General features: G+C 32.7%; 1 protein-coding gene and 2 long non-coding RNA genes across 4 annotated transcripts; all 3 read right to left on the reverse strand.

Moving 5' to 3' along the window:
- Nucleotides 1–280: 280 nt before the first annotated feature.
- Nucleotides 281–3,883, reverse strand: LOC124446853 (uromodulin-like). The gene is made up of 5 exons (XM_046997731.1): nucleotides 3,784–3,883; nucleotides 3,419–3,547; nucleotides 1,773–1,889; nucleotides 1,461–1,578; nucleotides 281–636 (listed from the first exon to the last, which is right to left on the reverse strand). Exons 1-5 carry the CDS (start codon nucleotides 3,869–3,871, stop codon nucleotides 594–596), a joined length of 495 nt encoding a protein of 164 aa, XP_046853687.1. The 5' UTR covers nucleotides 3,872–3,883; the 3' UTR covers nucleotides 281–593.
- A 7,365-nt stretch (nucleotides 3,884–11,248) lies between these two features.
- On the reverse strand, nucleotides 11,249–13,181 carry LOC124445083. The gene is made up of 3 exons (XR_006948099.1): nucleotides 13,130–13,181; nucleotides 11,460–11,582; nucleotides 11,249–11,289 (listed from the first exon to the last, which is right to left on the reverse strand). It is a non-coding gene; the product is annotated as an uncharacterized LOC124445083 (long non-coding RNA).
- A 3,000-nt stretch (nucleotides 13,182–16,181) lies between these two features.
- Nucleotides 16,182–17,277, reverse strand: LOC124445858. Of its 2 annotated transcripts, none has more exons than XR_006948272.1 (3): nucleotides 17,166–17,277; nucleotides 16,564–16,683; nucleotides 16,182–16,454 (listed from the first exon to the last, which is right to left on the reverse strand). It is a non-coding gene; the product is annotated as an uncharacterized LOC124445858 (long non-coding RNA). The 2 variants fall into 2 exon arrangements; XR_006948273.1 differs by having other exon boundaries at nucleotides 16,564–17,028.
- Between the last annotated feature and the right edge of the window lie 1,215 nt (nucleotides 17,278–18,492).

Consider the following 18,492-nt stretch of genomic DNA (forward strand, 5'->3'; position numbering starts at 1 on the left):
GCGTGATATTGGCTAAGGACAAAGGGCATCGTGACGATTGTTGGCAAACTTTTTAATCATGTGCAAATCACAAATAATTAAATCTACAGCTACTTAAATCTGCAATCCTCTGAAGGTATCAACAATCTTATTTTGGTTGACAAATTAAATTTTTTTCACTGACATTTAAAAATTAAACTTTGAAGTCACATTCAGTCTATTTCGTTTTTGTCAGCCTCTGTGAGTCACATCAGTCAATATCATACAAATTACGTCGTTTGCTAAAATATTGAGACTACCGTTTTTAGGAGAATATGTATTGAAATAAAAAAGAAGGACAAATGCAATATATTTCTTCCAAAATTTTCATCAGCAAATTTAATAGAAAATACTCTCTTTTGCTTTTGAATAATGTCATTTAAACTTAGTATTTACTTAAACTGAGCTTGACAGATAAACTTCAGTTATTACTACATAGAACCAGGCAAAATATGACATTAGTGTAGGTTACCTTATGATTCAGAAATAAAAGCCTTCTTTAACAATTTAATTTCATACAATACATCAACCAATTAACTATCAAATTTGCAGAAATGCTTCCAGATTTATTTTTGTCACACAGTTACCAGTTTAAACAGCTTATATGATGACGGAGCTCTGTAAAGAAAAATATACCCCATCAATAAATGATAAATTACTGTAAAACGCCGTCAAACATAACTTCTACTGCTTTCTAAATGAAATAAAATTAGAAAGTGCACGTGATACACGTCACTTGTATCATTCACTATGACATACATTGTTCATGAACGAATAATAAACCATAGTTAACACACGCCAGTAAAAAACATGCGCGTGCATATGAGCATGAAAACGCAATGGGTTTAAGTTCAACTAATTCTGTTGAAATTGGTATGACAATTAGTGTAAAGTACATGAACTTTTGTTGGCAAACAAATATAAGTCATCAACTTTTTACTTTTCCGAGCGAACTTTTTGTTGTCTACTTAATTTTACATGTATTCTTTATTATGTTAAGGATATTAATCAATGACCAATGACCTCAGCATATAAATAAAATCACCAGCAGGACTATGCCAACTACTTTGCTGGGCAGCAACCCTGTGGTATAAACTTAAACTAGGTTTCGGCTGTGGTTAGATAGCTCAGTGAGTCAACGTGTCCATTATGGTAATTAGCTAAGTAGACGTCATACGGGTCATACCGGCGCGGCTTTGCTGTTTGTTCCCTATACTATTTGTACTGTGTAACGCTCAAAATAAAATGTTTTTACACAGACATATTTTGAAATTTTTAGATAACACTATCTTCACTAAAAATTACTGGAAGTGCAGCATCTTACTAACCATATTTTATAAAATTTCTCCCCAACCCCTATGTACGGATCACTCGAAAGTTGTGACTTTTTTCTATTTTTGGTCGCGCCACTGTTCAAATTTATAAACAAATGCCTTTCTTACACTTTGTATAAATAAAATAGAGCGAGAAAGAACAACACCATACTGCCAATAAGCATCCAAAAACTAATGGTCACGAGTCTTTCTGGCAATTCATATTTGTCCTCGTCCTCTGTTGGATCTAAATAAAAAAATACATAAACACAAGATATAGTATATCTCAGTTACATATTCAAAATTCGAAAGAAAAAAAAAGAAACAGTTCATGTTAGAAATACAATTGATGTGCACATTAAAAAACGTCTACTGTAACCACATTTCAAAGCATATTTTTAAAAGCCTTAAAGTTCAAAACGCGCTAATTTTCATACATACGAGGACAGTGTTCGTACCACCACACTTTATCTTGTCTTGTGCACTGATATGATCCGAGTACATTAGTACACAAGGTGCCCAAAGGACAATGAGTTTCTCCTTCGCATTCGTCGATATCTAAAAAATAAAAATTCATTACGTACAAACTAGAAGCCGCTAAATATTTCTTATGAAGAACTTGTTTACAATACAATATGTACACTTTCTCATTTCAAATACCTTGATATTCTGTAATTGGGCACATGTAAAGGCGGAGCACATGTAAAGGCTGGTTTTCATATGACGTAATTCGTCGTAAACTATTGTCGCAATTAGTTGTATTTCTCTCATATGCACATTCCTCTCTATCTGACTAATGAAAGCCGAAATCGTAATTATCAAAATTTTTTTGTTATTCCCGTCAATTCAGACAAATCACAACAAAATTTTTGTGACCAAGCCTTAATTACAGCAAATTAAGGACAGATGAATTGACTTAAACCGTCCGTATATATGACTGTTTCACATTAAGGGGATGATTTACATGAGCTCTGTAGCGGGATTCAGATAAGCGTCAAATGACTCTGGCAAATGGAAACGATTCAATACTTATCATCAGATAAATCTTCTCAAGCAATTTCGCATTATTCTGATTTAATAACTTCTCAAAACATTTAAAATTGAAACAACCAATTTGCCCTAATTTGAGAATTACAACCGGAGTGACGTGTGGTGCTTCACAAACAGTTGTAATTTTTAACCTTGAAGTTTTGGCTCCTTTCAACCCTTGAAATTATCGGGCTAGCTCGCTAACCGGGCCGGCTCGTCTCCATATAATCAGGCTCTAACTTTAATGAAAACCATGATTCCTGTCAATTCAGACAAAATTTTAGTGGCCAAGCCTTAATTACAACAAATTAAAGACAGATGAATTACGTCAATAAAAGACGTATTTATTATGTCATTTGGAAGTCAGTCTTGAAAACAGTTATAACAAGTTGATAAAACGATTTATGTCATATGAAAACCAGCCAAAAAGCTCGGCTAGATGAATAGCTAATAAACTTTTGAATAATAAGTTATGTGCTGTTTACGAGGTGTAAAAAACTAGAGCCAATGGTGAAAACTTCAATGCCTGACCATTATGCTAATTCCATTAAGCTTCCCGAAGCTTAAAAGCTTGTAGCAAAGATATTTAATATCAGCATGCAGCTGACAATAATTTTATTGAAATTTTCCCATTGAGTTAATTTCTAAAGGTATCTTTGACAACCTGCACTCTTCTATCCACCATCATGAGTTATGAGTTTATAAAATATAAGTTTTTTGTCAAACCATTTGTAAAAGTAGTAAAAACATTTACTTTTTTCGCAATGTACGTGGTTAGGTCTGGGTGTTGGTAGGACTGTTTTTGCTCTGCACACACACACGTCATGTCAATACAGTTCTGGCGTGATGCTACAAACTGTGGAAAAGCTAGCTCAAACTTTTACTGCTAAACTGCAAATTATTCAAAAACTATAAACTAAACGTTTGATTTCTTTAGAAAATGTGTATTTTTGTTCTTACTTCTTCCTGTGAATAAAGACAAAGATATTTGTATTGAAGAGGAGTATTAAACGTGCTGGCTTTGCTACTGAGATATTGAGAAGATAAATTTTATTTACCATCACAAGAACTCCCGTTTCCAGTGTAACCTTCTTTACATGTGCAATTTGCTGTGCCATTAATATTTGTGTCAATGTCTTTGCATAACGCGTTGTCTGAGCACTTTATAAGACCTGCTTCACATTCATCTAAAAGAAAAATTATGGTAAATAGCAATACAAACTATTTGATGAAAAGAATTCATAAAAAAATCGTCGGTTTTGTTAACAGGTTGCTGTTTATATTCATTTATTACGTGGTATTTTAAGAAGTGATAAATTAGCAAGTATGATGTGTGTCACAACATACAGTTCAATTAAACTCTCCAACGCTACTTTAAAATAAAACATGGAATTGTAATACATATAGTGAAAAACTGACAAACCAACAGTTTGGATCATATCAACTTGTATGACCAACATGAAAATAACGGCCAACGCATAGCAAATAAACGCGTATCCAGAATTTTTCATTTTGAGTATTACAAACAGATCTTCTGAGTAGAACGTTTGTGGGATCTATAGGGAAAAAGAAGGCAACAAAAGAATTTCTTCCGTGTATTTCAAAAACAATGTACTTTATATTGTAAATTAGCTAATATATCTGTTATCTGATAGACTGGCTCCGTTTACACAGGATTCGCTCATCACGACATCTTCGTTTGCTTTGAAGGGGTAACTGTTCGGAGTAAAAGCTTATCAAGTTGATAGAGTTAGTCTATTTGAATGAGTTTCTGACGTTGAACAAGTTCGTTGCCTTTTAATAAGAAGAAAATTTAACCTGATACGATAGTAATCCGGTACAATGTAAACCAAGTTTAATACTTAACAAACGCACCTTGCTCAATATTTATTTCTAAGTAATAGAAACGTTTTCACAAGCATTTCTACCAAACTCTTCTATCAGACTGAAATCGATTTTTTTAATAAGATAATTAGCATACATAATTTAAATGTTTTATATGTGTACATCCCGCAACCTCAAAACACAAACAGTAGTCGTCAAATATTGTTGAAATTTGAGTAGCTACAAGACAAAGCGCGAAGCACTGGCGTCTGGAATTTGGAAAGCTTATATGTAATCACAGATAGGTTAAGAAATGCATATTGAATCGTGCGATTTTCTATCCTATGGGAACACGAAAAAATTACTGTGTGTATGCAGTAGAAAATTGTGATGCTAATGCTCGCTCTTTGTCTTGGGAATTGAAATTCTAACAATATGGGCAACAGCTATTGTTCGAGTTTTTTGGGACAGCTTGTCAATTGTTTTCTCTGCAACAAGTATATTCAAACATCAATGACATCATTTTGCAAAAAAATCTTTATGCTTTTGCTTTTATAAGCACGGTAAAACAGAACGTACTTTTGCAAACAGTTATATATAGTTTTGACTTCAACCATAAGCACATCATTGTTTTTTCTTTTGTTTTAATTTTATAGAACATGTGCATAAAGTCATGGTCAGCCACATGGCTTTATTAAATATCTAATTTGCGACCTAATTTGGGAATATTTATGCAGATGAAGTAATGCACCAGTACATGAGATTAGCAAGTGATCAGGCATTGAAATTTCTCAGTAGATTAATTTCTACGATTTTTTTGATGCACCCTAAATTGTCATATCACTGACAGGTTATTTATTTATCATCATTATATTACGCGGGGAGGGGGGGCGCACTTAAGAAACTATGACGACAATTTATATTGTGTCGTGTTAGCTATATGTTCTTAGTGTATTCAATCGTAGCGTTATAGATACAATGAACAAATCATTTTTAACATGAGTTTTTTAAATCACTTCAAATCATTAATCATAGGTTTGTTTACATGCATGCTAATATACAAAACACGTGCGGCATTAGAATTGACATCAATTTAAAGGTGACATCATTGTCAAGTAAGGAAAAAATGAGGTGTCTTGGAATAGTTTTCTCTCTCAGCAGCCAGGTATTGTAAAGCAATTATGGCAAACAAAGAAAAATTGCTAAAGGGTACTGTCGAAATGTTTCAGCAGCATTTCTAGAACTTCCAAATCTTAAGTTTAAACCGTATTGGATTAATAAGAATTCATATATGAAATGTCACGAAGAACAACATCAGAAAGAAGTATGATATATTTTGTTTTGCTAGTAAAATTTTCATATATGTGTAGCTACTACAGAGTATAGAGTTACACAGGCAAACTTAGTATAAAACAGTCATATAATACTTTGAAAGTTGAAAAATTGTTTCATATGTATCTTTTGAGAATTAATCATACACTATAGGTACAATTATAGAACTAAACATTTTTTTGTTAAACGAATTTTTTGCATTCGAAACTATTTATAACTGATAATAAAGTTGCATACAGCATACGTGAAATAAAGAAAATGCCTTTCACACATAATAAAAGATTAGAGCAGTTTATAACCACGTCGTGTTCTGTGGTACACAAACCTATAGAATCGACACAAAAATGTCAGGAATTATGTCTCAATATTTTTACAATGCTAAACATTATTGTGCTTTAACAAATTCACCAAATATGAAGTTTTCAATGACTTTTGAAAGGCATCACTGAAAATTAAAAAAAAACAAAAGTCTTTTTGTGTTTAGCATTGCTTTTTGAATTTCTTTAAATTGTTATTGAATTTCACATTTATCTTCGCAATCAATAAATAATTAACTTTTGAATGTTAATGATTTTCCATTCGTTTAAATAAATATCAAAAAAATCTATTGACATATCCAGGATCGCACCGTGTTAATAATGTTAATTTTTGTTTAATACAGGGCAAAAGATGTAAAAACCAAACAAAAGAGAAAAATAGTGTATGTAACATTCCGAGTAAGAAATAAAAGCCTTTTTTATCAATATATATAAATTATTACACATTATCAAGGAATTAACTATCATATGCAGAAATGCTTCCAAATTCTTCTTCATTAAGTCTAAAAAGAAAAATATGCACCATTTATCATTGATAAACTTGTGCAAAAAGCCGCTAAGCATAACTTCTTCAGCACTCTTAAGTCTATCCTATAAAACACACGTCACTGGGGTCATTCAAAATGACATATACATTGTTCATGTATGAACGATAAAATGCGTGTGCATATTAGCAAGAACTGCAATGGTTTTAAGTTGAATTAATTGATTCTGTTGAAATTGAAATACATGAACTTTTAATGGTAAACGAGCCTATATCACCAATTTGCATTTTTCTGAGCGAACTTTATAAGCCACATAATTTTATATGTATTCTTTATGATGCTAAGTATATTAATCAATAACCAGTGACCTCAGCATATATAAAAAACACCAGTAGGACCACCAACTACTTTGCTGTGCGGTAACCAGGTGCAATGTACACTCGGAATGTAGTTATAGCTAACTCAATGTCATCAGTGTGTTTCACTGTTTGCGCTGACATCTGACGGGACTTTTTTCTATTTCTGGTTGCGTTGCTGAGTGAATTTATAAACTAGAAGTTACTGTCGCAAGGGGAAGTGCTACTCCTGCCTCGTTTTCACCCATGGGGTTAGTGCTTGGAAGAAACGAAATCATGCGCTATGAAAGCCCAAGCCAAGCTCAAGCGAGTATAAATATATACGTTTCCGGTGCTTTACTTATAACGTTTATAGAGATGTCCTTGCAAATTAAACATTAAATTCATTGCTATTTTGAATGAAAATTAGATAAATACTATATCTTCATTTGTCGTCCAAGCGCTTTGTGTAGAGTAACATCGCCCGTTCACAGATATAAATCGAACAAAGTTTCCTTCAGTATATGAACAAAGTCAACAATGTTTACTAGATAATATACAACAGACTGTATCACTAATTTTGGACCTGCAGGCCGTGTAATCTTGTTGGTATTTTCTTAATTTGGTAGGACTATATTGCTCATTAATGAAGATTCTCTTCAGATTAATATACACATCAATATATGCTTGATTCCTGAACGGAGAAGCTTTGCACGTAGTAGTGTATACCATAGTACTGCTAGTATTAGGTATTCTTCACAAATTTTCTTTTCTGTTCGTTCGTTAAATCAAAGTTACAAAAATCTTAAGTCGTAAAATGATCGTTTCTGTTTATCAACCGAAAAAAAATTCTATTTTTTACTCCCCACATTAAAAAATGTTCTAAATTGTTACGTCGTACTCGGAAATAATCTTACCGTACAGACACCCAATCCAGATGCTAGAAAATACATAGGTCGCGGGAAAAGACTGGGTCAAGTAAAATGGGAGTCAAGAATAGTGTGCTACCTCGTTAATGCTCGGCAGCAACAACTGCCTTTTTACCTTTTTGCACATCCGACAGCAAGCGAAGAAAAGCAAAAATATACTGCAAACAAGCATCGCAATACTAATAAAGACAAGTCTTTTCGTCGCTTCTATGTCTTCCTCATAACCTAATGCTGTATTTAGATAAAAACAAAACACAAGATATAGTATATAGTATATCTACGTTGCAAAATAAAAAATCGAAAGAAATTAAGGAAAGAAATAGTTCACGTTAAAAATACCTTTGAAGTACAAACTACAAAATGTTCAATCTAACGTCATTCAATCACATTAGTTTTCATACATACTAGGACAGCCATTGTATGGCATTTCATCTTGTCTTGTGCACTGATATGATCCGAGTACATTAGTACACAAGGCGCCCAAGGGACAGGGATTTTCTCCTTCGCATTCGTCGATATCTAAGAAATAAACATTCCTTATGAACAAACTAGATGCTGCTAAATATTTTTTATGAAGAACTTGTTTACAATACAACATGTACACTTTCTCATTCGTAAATAGATATTCTGTTAATAGCTTTGTGCGGTACAAATAGTTTAAGCACATGTAAGGATCAGCTACTTAAATTGCTAAAAAACTTTTATATAATAAATTGTGTGCTGTATACAAAGTGTATAAAAAGAGATCTTTGTACAAACTAGTCAATTGTGAAAACTTCAATGCCTGATCATTTTACGCTAATCCTTTAAACTCCCAGAGGCTAAACAGCTTGTAGCAAAGATATGTAATATAGCATGCAGTGAGTTGACAATAATTTTATCGAAATCTTACAATTGAGTTAATTCATAAAGGTCCCTATATCTTTAACAGCCTGTACTCATTTATCCACCTTCACGGGTTTATAAGTTTAACGGTATAAAATAAAGTTTTTTTATTCAAACAATCTGTATAAAAAGCTAGCAAAAATTTTTACTCTTAAAATGCAATTTATTAAACACTCTATTTATGAATATGGAGTATATACCATCACAAGAACGCCCGTTTCCTGTGTAACCTTCTTTACATGTGCAATTTGCTGTGCCATTAGTATTTGTGTCAATGTCTTTGCATAAGGCGTTGTCTGAGCACTTTATAAGACCTGCTTCACATTCATCTAAAAGAAAAATCATCGTAACTAGCCATGTTTTGTTAACAAGTCGATGTTTATATTCATTTATTACGTGGTGTTTTAAGAAGTGATAAATTAGCAAGTATGATGTGTGTCACAACATACAATTCAATTAAACTTTCCAACGCTACTTTAAAATAAAACATGGAATTGTAATACATATAGTGAAAAACTGACAAACCAACAGTTTGGATCATATCAACTTGTATGACCAACATGAAAATAACGGCCAACGCATAGCAAATGAACGCGTATCCAAAATTTTTCATTTTGAGTATTATAAACAGATCTTCTGAGTAGAACTTTTGTGGGATCTATAGGAAAAAAGAAGGCAACAAAAGAGTTTCTTACGTGTATTTTAAAAACAATGTACTTCATATTGTAAATTAGCTAATATATCTGCTATCTGATAGACTGATGTATCACACTCACCTTGCTCAATATTTACTTTTATGCCAGAGAAACGTTTTCACAAACATTCCGAGAGAAACTCTTCAATCACACTAAACTCGTGAATTTCTATCTAATGCTCGGGACTCTTAATCCCATGCATAGAACACACGTGATTATGCTCTAACCCTTACTTAAACGGTCACCTCTATTAAGCGGACGCGTTCACCTTTTCCACAGTCTCAAACTTAATTTTTCATTGTTTTGAATTTGTATTAAACGGTCAGGTTAAAGAAATACAACACAAAAGAAAATATAGAATTAAATACTTATTCTGGTGGAACATGTCACTTATATTGTATACATTTCTTTTTATTGTACTTATATTCCGTAATCACTCAAAAGTGTTAACAGTATTTTCTGTTTGTGTGGATATACACAATTGAATTTTTCTTACGTCCCATCAGCCATTGATAAGAAGACACTTCTCAAAAAAAGGGGATAAACGCACGGAATTATAAATTATAACCACCTTCCCTGTTGACAAACTTGCCATTGATTATACTTCAGCAGTTTGAACTGTGGAATTTTTGTATATACTAACTATAACTTGTAATTTGAACAAAGAAATATTATTTGCTTTATATAGTGTTGTTATGGACTCTTTGGCTTGTAGCTATGTTGAGGAACAATACTGTTTGGTTCAACTTTAGTTGTATTAAATATTACAAGTAGATAGTCTGGTGATTTTCTTGAAGATCTGTATCAAGCGATCAACCTGTATTAAACGGTCACACGAGAAATCCCCAAAGGTGACCGTTTATAATACAGGTTCTACTGTATTACACTTAATTGGCCAGCATAAAATCTTTTCTACTTCTGGGAATTCATGACATAACTTCTAACATAAAAAAAACAATACAATAATACACCAGTGCATGGGATTGTTAAGTGATCAGGATGTAAAATTTCACAATAGATTAATTTCTTTACAAATATTTTTTTTGATGAACCCTGTATTTTAACGTCATTGACAGGTTATTTTTCATTATTATAAATCTTTATTATTATATTAGTATAATTCTCAGTGGATGCAATAACAACGTGTATCTTTACATGATTTTAGTAATTCTACCTATAAAATAATTATAATATATTCACCTTGTCTATACGACCAGTAATAATTAACATATAGCATTTGTATCACTACCTAGAATATGTTCTCAGCTAGATAAATAGTTCTGAAACTCAGATCCTCATTCAGGTGAAAAGTTAACTGCCCCAAACACAATGATTACTGTTTTTTGTCTTGATTTTTGCCCCATGTGCATTCAAAGTCGTCGTGCAAGGCCATTTTTTTGAATTTTCCAGTCACTTCGACAATAAATTGCTACTACACCTCCATATGTTTCCCTGTTCTACGATCTTTTCTGTTTAAGGTAAAATCACTTGGGCATACTAGAATTGACATAATCTTGTCTGTAATTCAGCCACTTTTCGGATGTATATTATGCAGATTCAATACTCTTTGAACTTAATTCAACATGTATTAAGTGCCAACGTAGCATCACGCTTGGCTTAAAATCGAGCACTTATCATCAAGCATCGCTTGAATTTCCAAATCTTTATTTCAAACTGTTGGATCTGGATTGATGAGAATTAAGAGATCTCACAAAGAACAACTCCAGTGAAAAGTATAATATATTTTGTTTTTTTAGCAGAATTTTTGGTATCTATGTTCATTGTTAGTCTTACTCTTACCAAGGCAGAGTTATACAAGTACACAGGGAAACTTACTATTAAACAGTCAGGTAGTAGGTCACTTAATCTTTGAAACATTTTGTAAGTAGCTTTTGATAATAAACTATTGCACCATACACCATAAGCAGATACGTTAGAGGAGCATAAATTTTGGGACGAATGTACACGATCGATTATAAATGTCCAAAAAATAGGATAACTATGAATTTTTCAGCATATAAAAAACCGAGACGACAACAATGAGAATAGTTAGAGACTCCGTCACAATGCTAAGAATCACCAAACCAATCATTACCGTCGTCGTATGATCAATTTTTTTTGTTGGTGCTATATGAAGACAATATACAAGATATCAATTAAAAAACGACAAATTGAGAAAAATGTATTTTTTATGAGGTATAGAAATATGGAAAAATAGCTCATACCAGAAATACAATTGAAGTAGAAATGGAAAGATGTTCATTCTTAATGTTAATGTGTATAATTCTTGTACTTACTAGGACTGGGACATCTTATTCCTCCCCAAAGTACAGGTTGAGCTGAGCATGCATATAATCCGGGTAGATTCCTGCACGTAGAATTTGATTGGCACGGATTTTCTCCTTTACATTCGTCGATATCTAGGAAATAAATATTGCCTTATTGACAAGATGAGGGCCGAACGTGTGTTGGGTTTGGTGTGTACACTTCCTACCAGTCAAGATAAACGTGTTAGTATAAAAGTTGGCAAGCTGTTCAACTTCAACAAAATTCAAACTAAACTTATTTCAACTATTGTTTCCGTGAATGCAGTAAACTGTAAGTTATTTGCTCATACTTGGCTCCAGATTTGATTGAGAATAAAATGATCATGGTATCTTTTGACTTTTTTCTATAAGCCTACTTCATCAGTCTCAGCAAAAACTTTAGATATCGCAAAATATTATTTAGACCTTTTCATTGTATGCAGGCTTATCAATTAACAGGTTTCAATAAATGTAATATTAATGCATGGAGTCAAGCACGCCACACTTAACAATTAAAAAAGCATGTCTATTTTATTTAGACATATAAGACACGATTTTAATAAACGTCATGAAAAGTGAATAAGATTTGAGATTTGACTTGCTTGCCTTTTTGAAAGTCGTAATAATGTGTAAGGTATATAAATTTTGGGAGTGTTTTGCCACCCCAAAAATAAAACCCTGCCAGTGCTACTGCCAGGTATAAAAATGTTAAGGCAATGAATACAAAGAATCTACACCGTTAAGTTATTACCACCAGGTTTTCACAAATGACCAAAAATGTTATCACATACATACACTTGCATACATACACCATTATCTACCTAAGGGGCTGATTACATGAGCCGGGTAGCCGGGATTCAGCCAAGCGTTAAATTATTTTGGCGAATGGAAACGATTCAATACTCATAATCAGATAAATCTTCTTAAGCAATTTCACATTATTCTGATTTAATAACGTCTCAAAAAATTTAAAACTGAAACAACCAATTTGCCATAATTTGAGAATTACAACCGGAGTGACGTGTAGTGCTTCACAAACAGTTGTAATTTTTAACCGTGAAGTTTTGGCTCCTTTCAATCCCTTGAAATCATCGGGCTAGCTCGCTATCCGGGCCAGCTCGCCTCCATATAATCAGGCCCTAAGAAAATTACGCGTCACGCTCACTTACCACCAAACGATCATTTTATACGTAGTAATGGCATTGCTGTTTTTTCTTGCACATGTACGATATATCACTTCACAAGGCTTATATTGATAAAGTGAAAACATATAGGTAATTAAGTAGTCAGTCCCAGCTTCATGGAGGGTTTGCATCAAAGGGGAGAAGAGGCAATCTCGATATAAAATTTTTAAAGGGGGAGGGACAAGGATAAGATAGTAGTGAAAAGATTCCAGGGAAAAGACCCGAGGGAAATTACCATAAAGGAAAATACCTTCGGTAAAAGAACCCCCAAAATAGACTCTGTGCCTTAGCCGCTGTGTGGAAAATTTCAAGTGCCACACTCATTTGTTTGCAGATATGCGTTTTTAATAAGGTTTGTATTTGCATAGGTAAGCTCAGCCCATGCAGTATTTTGTATTTTTGCCTCTAATCCACACACGCCTCCTTCAGTTCTATTATGGTATGTACAAATTATTGAAATGATAACATTTTATTTACCATCACAAGAACTTCCGTTTCCAGTGTAACCTTCTTTACATGTGCAATTTGCTGTGCCAGTAGTATTTATGTCAAAGTCTTTGCATAAGGCGTTGTCTGAGCATTTTATAAGACCTGCGTCACACTCATCTAAATGCGAAAGTGTTGTATTAAAAACTAGTAATACATGAAATAACGTGAAATAAAGAATATGACTTTGAGCTTTTCCACATATATTAAAGATTAGAGCGCAGTTTAATTTGTGGGTCACAAACTTGTAATCAACACAAAAATGTCAGGCCATGACTTAATGTTTATTAGGCTGAATATTATATGTTTTGTTTCAAATCTTAGCACAAGTCTGTTTCTGCATCAATTATGATACAGAAGCACATAATTTGTAAAGTAAATGAACAATAACATTTTTATGTATGATATACGGTTATGAACCCCTAGACATGCACACAAGAAATATAAAAGAAAACTTTGATAGCTATAAAGCTACAAACCAATATTTTGTACCACATTAATTTGCATGATCCACATGAAGACGGCCGTTATGAACATGTAACAAGAACTTTTCATTTTAAATAAACAGTATTACAGGTTTGAAGAGCGATACTTTTGTGTGATCTGCAGAAAAGAAGAGAAACAATATTTTCTACTTGTCACAGAGCTTTTGTTAATATATCTACACTAGGTGGGGGCACAACACCTTATAAAATACAGGAAGTAATGTGTTGGCCTTGTAAGAACAATGATGTGAACAAAAGTTCTCACTTTGACGATCTTGGACAATGCTTAAAGCTCAACATAAATAACAGACAAATATGCCTTCATGCATGTAATTATTTTACTGGTCAATTTTTGTTGGGCTCATGTTTTCCCGTGAAAGGAATGTCATATGAAAGAATGTTATATGCAGTGCGGTGTTTGAAATTAAATGAAGATATGATCTTCGCACTTTGCTGGACAATTTAAGCAATTGTCTCATGAACCTGAAAAATTCAGGTGACTCAAAGGGATTCGAATAATTATTTTACTGCTAGTAAGAAATCGCTAAATAAAAAATTCCCTTACAATACACGTATTAATTTGTGTTAAAATCAGTAGCTTCGTGTTCAGTTTTATCAATAACGCATGCATATTGTCATATTAATATACAATTATCTGATACAACACTCAACACACTAACCTTGTTTAAAATTTACCTCTTTGTAAGAAAAACGTTTTTACTGACATACGGACAACTTTTTTATACGACTGAGCTCGATATTTTAATACAACGTTTGTCATAACCAATAACGTTTAGCATAATAAAAGACGACAATGTCTGCATGAGTTGTACATTACAAATGTACATTGTTTTAACCGCAATAAAGTACATTCAAAGGTCCTCAGAACAAACCTTATGTAGATACTTATTACTTATTTTATTTGAATATATGCCAGAATTTGAATTTGAGCGTGCATAGTACAACACTTTGGAGAACAATGATGATGCTTTTGTTTTAACAGACAATAAAAACGAAGGCATAATAATGCTAGAGTTAAGACTTCAACAATGATCAAATCATTGTGTTCATCCATTAAACAAATATTGCGCATGCATTTTAAAAACATTTATTTATTAATGTTCTGTAGAAATGAATAATAATTTTGTTATATTATTATATTTGCACAAACACCAAGGAGGTCGGAAGATTGATATTTGCGGGGGACTCGTTTTCATTTATTCATATGTTACAATCCCTAATCACAATTTATTTTAATAGATACTATTAATGCAGAACGTGCACATATGAACATTAACCCTCAATTATTGTGTCTGGTGTCCCTGAACACGACTAAAAATTCAAACCAACCTCACTGCCATTGACGGCATTTTATGTAAAATAAGGTGGGTAGCAAGGATAATAAAACATTTCGACGAAATCGGTCTACACCCGGTCATGTCAACTCCAAAGTGTAAATATTTCCTGAAAACTTACTTTCATACATTTTACTCGTGATTCAAAATTTTCATCAATCCTATACGTATCTTTTTCATTACAAGAGAAATTCAACGTCTTATGTCTTATCATAAACTCACAGATAACTATCATAACTAAATAGTACGATGAAAGAAAAAGCACAAATGCACAAGCAAAACATCAGTGACATAAAGAATTTCAAATTATAACATTCTAATTGGCAGTTGCAATGCTGAAAATAACTGAATGAGGTTAATAAAACACCAAAATCAAACATCTTTAAAACATGGAGTTGGAAATGTTGAACAAAATAAAAAAATTGTGGAATATGAAATAGAAAAAAATATTTAATAATAAATAACAAAAATGAACAAATAAAGCGAACTTCAGCAGGTTTTCTTTTCACCAGTTGAAACATACATTATAAAATGGTCGTATTCTAGGTTCCCCTTGAATTTTTTTGTCTCGCGCAAATCTTACGTCGCATGTGATTACCATGGTGGTAGCTGGCCAATTGCTTTTTTCGACCTATTGAAATGATGAAATGGCCAACAGCAGCCAGTAATCTTATTGAAGATACAGCAGCCATAAAATAATGGTTTACAAACATATACAGCAGCCAGTTGCACATCGAAGTGGACGCACTGTATATTCTCTATACTATTGCCGTACGTTGCTTAATCTGCTTCATGTATATTTTGAAACATTCCCTGACATGATTAAAATGTATAACTAGTGAAAAACTTTTTTAAAAATTTCAATTCGCCATATGTTAATTAGTCTTACGCACTTGCACAAAGGAAACTTAATGTGAAACAGTCATGTATATGGTGTAAGTCACTTCATCTGCGAAACATTGCTAGTTGCTACTAACAAATCCATGTAATTTTTTTTGGAAAACAAAACAAAAGCAACCATACACTGACCATAAACAGGTATGATATAAGACGCATTAAGAACATAACTTTTTGACGAACGTCAGGATCAAAGCCTGGATAGATATAACTACAGCAGCCACATACACAATTATTGAGAAGTTTGTATAGAAAATAAATTCTAACTAAGCGCTTATAACTGAATCACAAAATTGAATCACCAAATTATAATCCATACTCATTTATTTTAACATTCTGTATGATATTGCTGGTAGGTTGTACAATATATAATTAAGCTTGGTTAGATATAATGATGAATAAAAAAGAAAATTGAGTTGGACTTTAATTGTATAAATGAAAAATGTGTAAATAATAAGTATTTCTAGCCATGCGTTTTTCTACAAACACGAATGATGACGGCTAAAGATAAAAAAATACTGAAAGCCTGAAACCCAAGACTGATCCTAGCATTGCCATTGGTGTTTTTCAAAAGATTTCCTAAATAAAAATGATAGCTTCTTTTAACGAGATAGACTACAAGAAAATTAAATATTAAAACTGATTTCTCATTCGCAATTTTCAATTGGCTACAATGTTTATTACATACGTTCAGTCGAACAGTTTAGTTTCCGTACTTGAACTTGACCTGAGCACACATATGATCCTGGTACATTGGTACACATCTCATCTAAGTGACATGGTTTTTCTCCTTTGCATTCGTCTATGTCTATAAGAAATATAATTTCCAAAGGGACAAAGTGGAAGCTTCAAGATATATGAATGAAATATCTGCTTACAACATAATGAGCAAACTTTGTATAATGTAAATTTTCGTTACATGTCGTCTGATTGACAAGTATATACTGAATATAAACTTTCTATCAGCTACTACAAGACGAAAGTGTTACCACAAAAAGTGGCAAGCTTTCCTCTATATTTTTAAAAGATACGATAGTGCTTATTTACTCAATAGAAAAGCAGATTAATCAGGTGGATGACTGGATGCAGTACACTGAGATTTGTTTGTCGATTATCCGACTGAAAAGTGACTGGTTGTCTTCAGACTGGATTTCTAAACATGAATATTTCTATTTGTGAGTTTCCATTTTTATTAATTTTTGATAATTAAGACATCCTCGCACTATTATTTTACTAATCAACACCACACTTTAATTCGTTTGTATAACAAAAGGAATGACAATTCCATACCAGTACAATTTGGGTATCCATCTTGAGAGTAACCAGTTTTACAAACACATTTTGAAGAAGAATTTAGTGTAACACACTTGGTGTTTTTGCTGCACAAGGGAAGCTTGTAACAGTTGTCTCGAACTAAAGTGAAATAAATTTCGTCAGTGGAGCTATTTCGACAGTTGTATGAAGTTATGTAAAGCGGACAGCTCTTAACAAATTATCAACCAGATTAATTTTATCAATTTAGATTGAATTAAAATGTTTTCAAAGTCTTACTTAAGCATGAATCAATTTCATTTTTGTAGCTTGGTCTGCACAAGCAAGTTGAATTCAAAGAACATCTATGAATATCTACAATTAGAATTGAAAGAAAAATTTCACATGGTGCAGATAAATGCACAAGAAATATTTCCCCTGTCATAACTTGTGAATTCAATAAAACAACAAGTTGATTTTGTCGATGGAAATGATTTTAAAAATGACGCCGTAAAAACGAGTCAGATTTGACATGCAGTTTTCCGGTTATGCGACGTCACCATGCTGTAACAAATGTGGAGGCAAAGTTCAATTGGCAAGAGACTGCATTCACTTCATCCAAACATTTCAATCGTTGTTATAATGAAACAAACTCAATTAACAAAATGGGACAGTCAATACTTAATTGAAACGCCCTAAAGATAAATTTCACTTCATAAGCACCACGTTCAGCGGTAGAGTGAATGGGACGAGTAATGGACGAAGACATTAACAGGCTAATGTGGACTGATAGTGAAAATGTGCACAACAATTTTTCCGTGTTCTAAAGAACTATTTCATCCAATATTTAGATGTGATAAGATGGATTTCTACATTCAGTATGCCTTTATACTTTTATAGTATTTTACAGTGGGAATAAAAAGTTGAGCTGGTCACGTCTGAAAAACGTACATATTCAACGACAATTTTCGCTCATAATCGTAAATATATGTCACGTTAGTATAAATAGTTATAGTTTATACAAATAAATATGAATTTTATTTACCATTACATAAAATCCTGTTTTCAGTGTAAACATTTTTACACGTGCAATTTGCAGTACCATTAGCATTTGTGTGACTGTCTTTGCATAAGGAGTTGTCTGAGCACATTATTAGACCTGTTTCACATTCATCTAAATGTGACATAGTTGCAATGAATACAATTTGATTAATGACATGAGCAGATAAACGATTGTAAAAGTGTGTGTTTGCAATTTCTTTTACGCATTGATTTATTTTATAAAATATGGTCAACTGTGGTAAAGCTGATGACTATGACTACAGAGAAAACTAAAATTAAAGAAAAGTAGTTTTAGACCGGTGTA

This window comes from Xenia sp. Carnegie-2017, unplaced genomic scaffold (genome assembly GCF_021976095.1).
Source record: "Xenia sp. Carnegie-2017 unplaced genomic scaffold, XeniaSp_v1 HiC_scaffold_22, whole genome shotgun sequence".
In the NCBI taxonomy this organism is placed as follows: domain Eukaryota; kingdom Metazoa; phylum Cnidaria; class Anthozoa; order Malacalcyonacea; family Xeniidae; genus Xenia; species Xenia sp. Carnegie-2017.

What these genes read in the sequence shown, in the direction of transcription:
- LOC124446853 (XM_046997731.1), bottom strand. Translation starts at nt 3,871, where the DNA reads ATGAAAAATTCTGGATACGCGTTTATTTGCTATGCGTTGGCCGTTATT. An exon ending in AAACGGGAGTTCTTGTGATG is followed by an intron (nt 1,890 to 3,418) that starts GTAAATAAAATT and finishes TTTATTTTTTAG; the next exon opens with ATATCGACGAATGCGAAGGA. An exon ending in GTGGTACGAACACTGTCCTC is followed by an intron (nt 1,579 to 1,772) that starts GTATGTATGAAA and finishes TTTTTTATTTAG; the next exon opens with ATCCAACAGAGGACGAGGAC.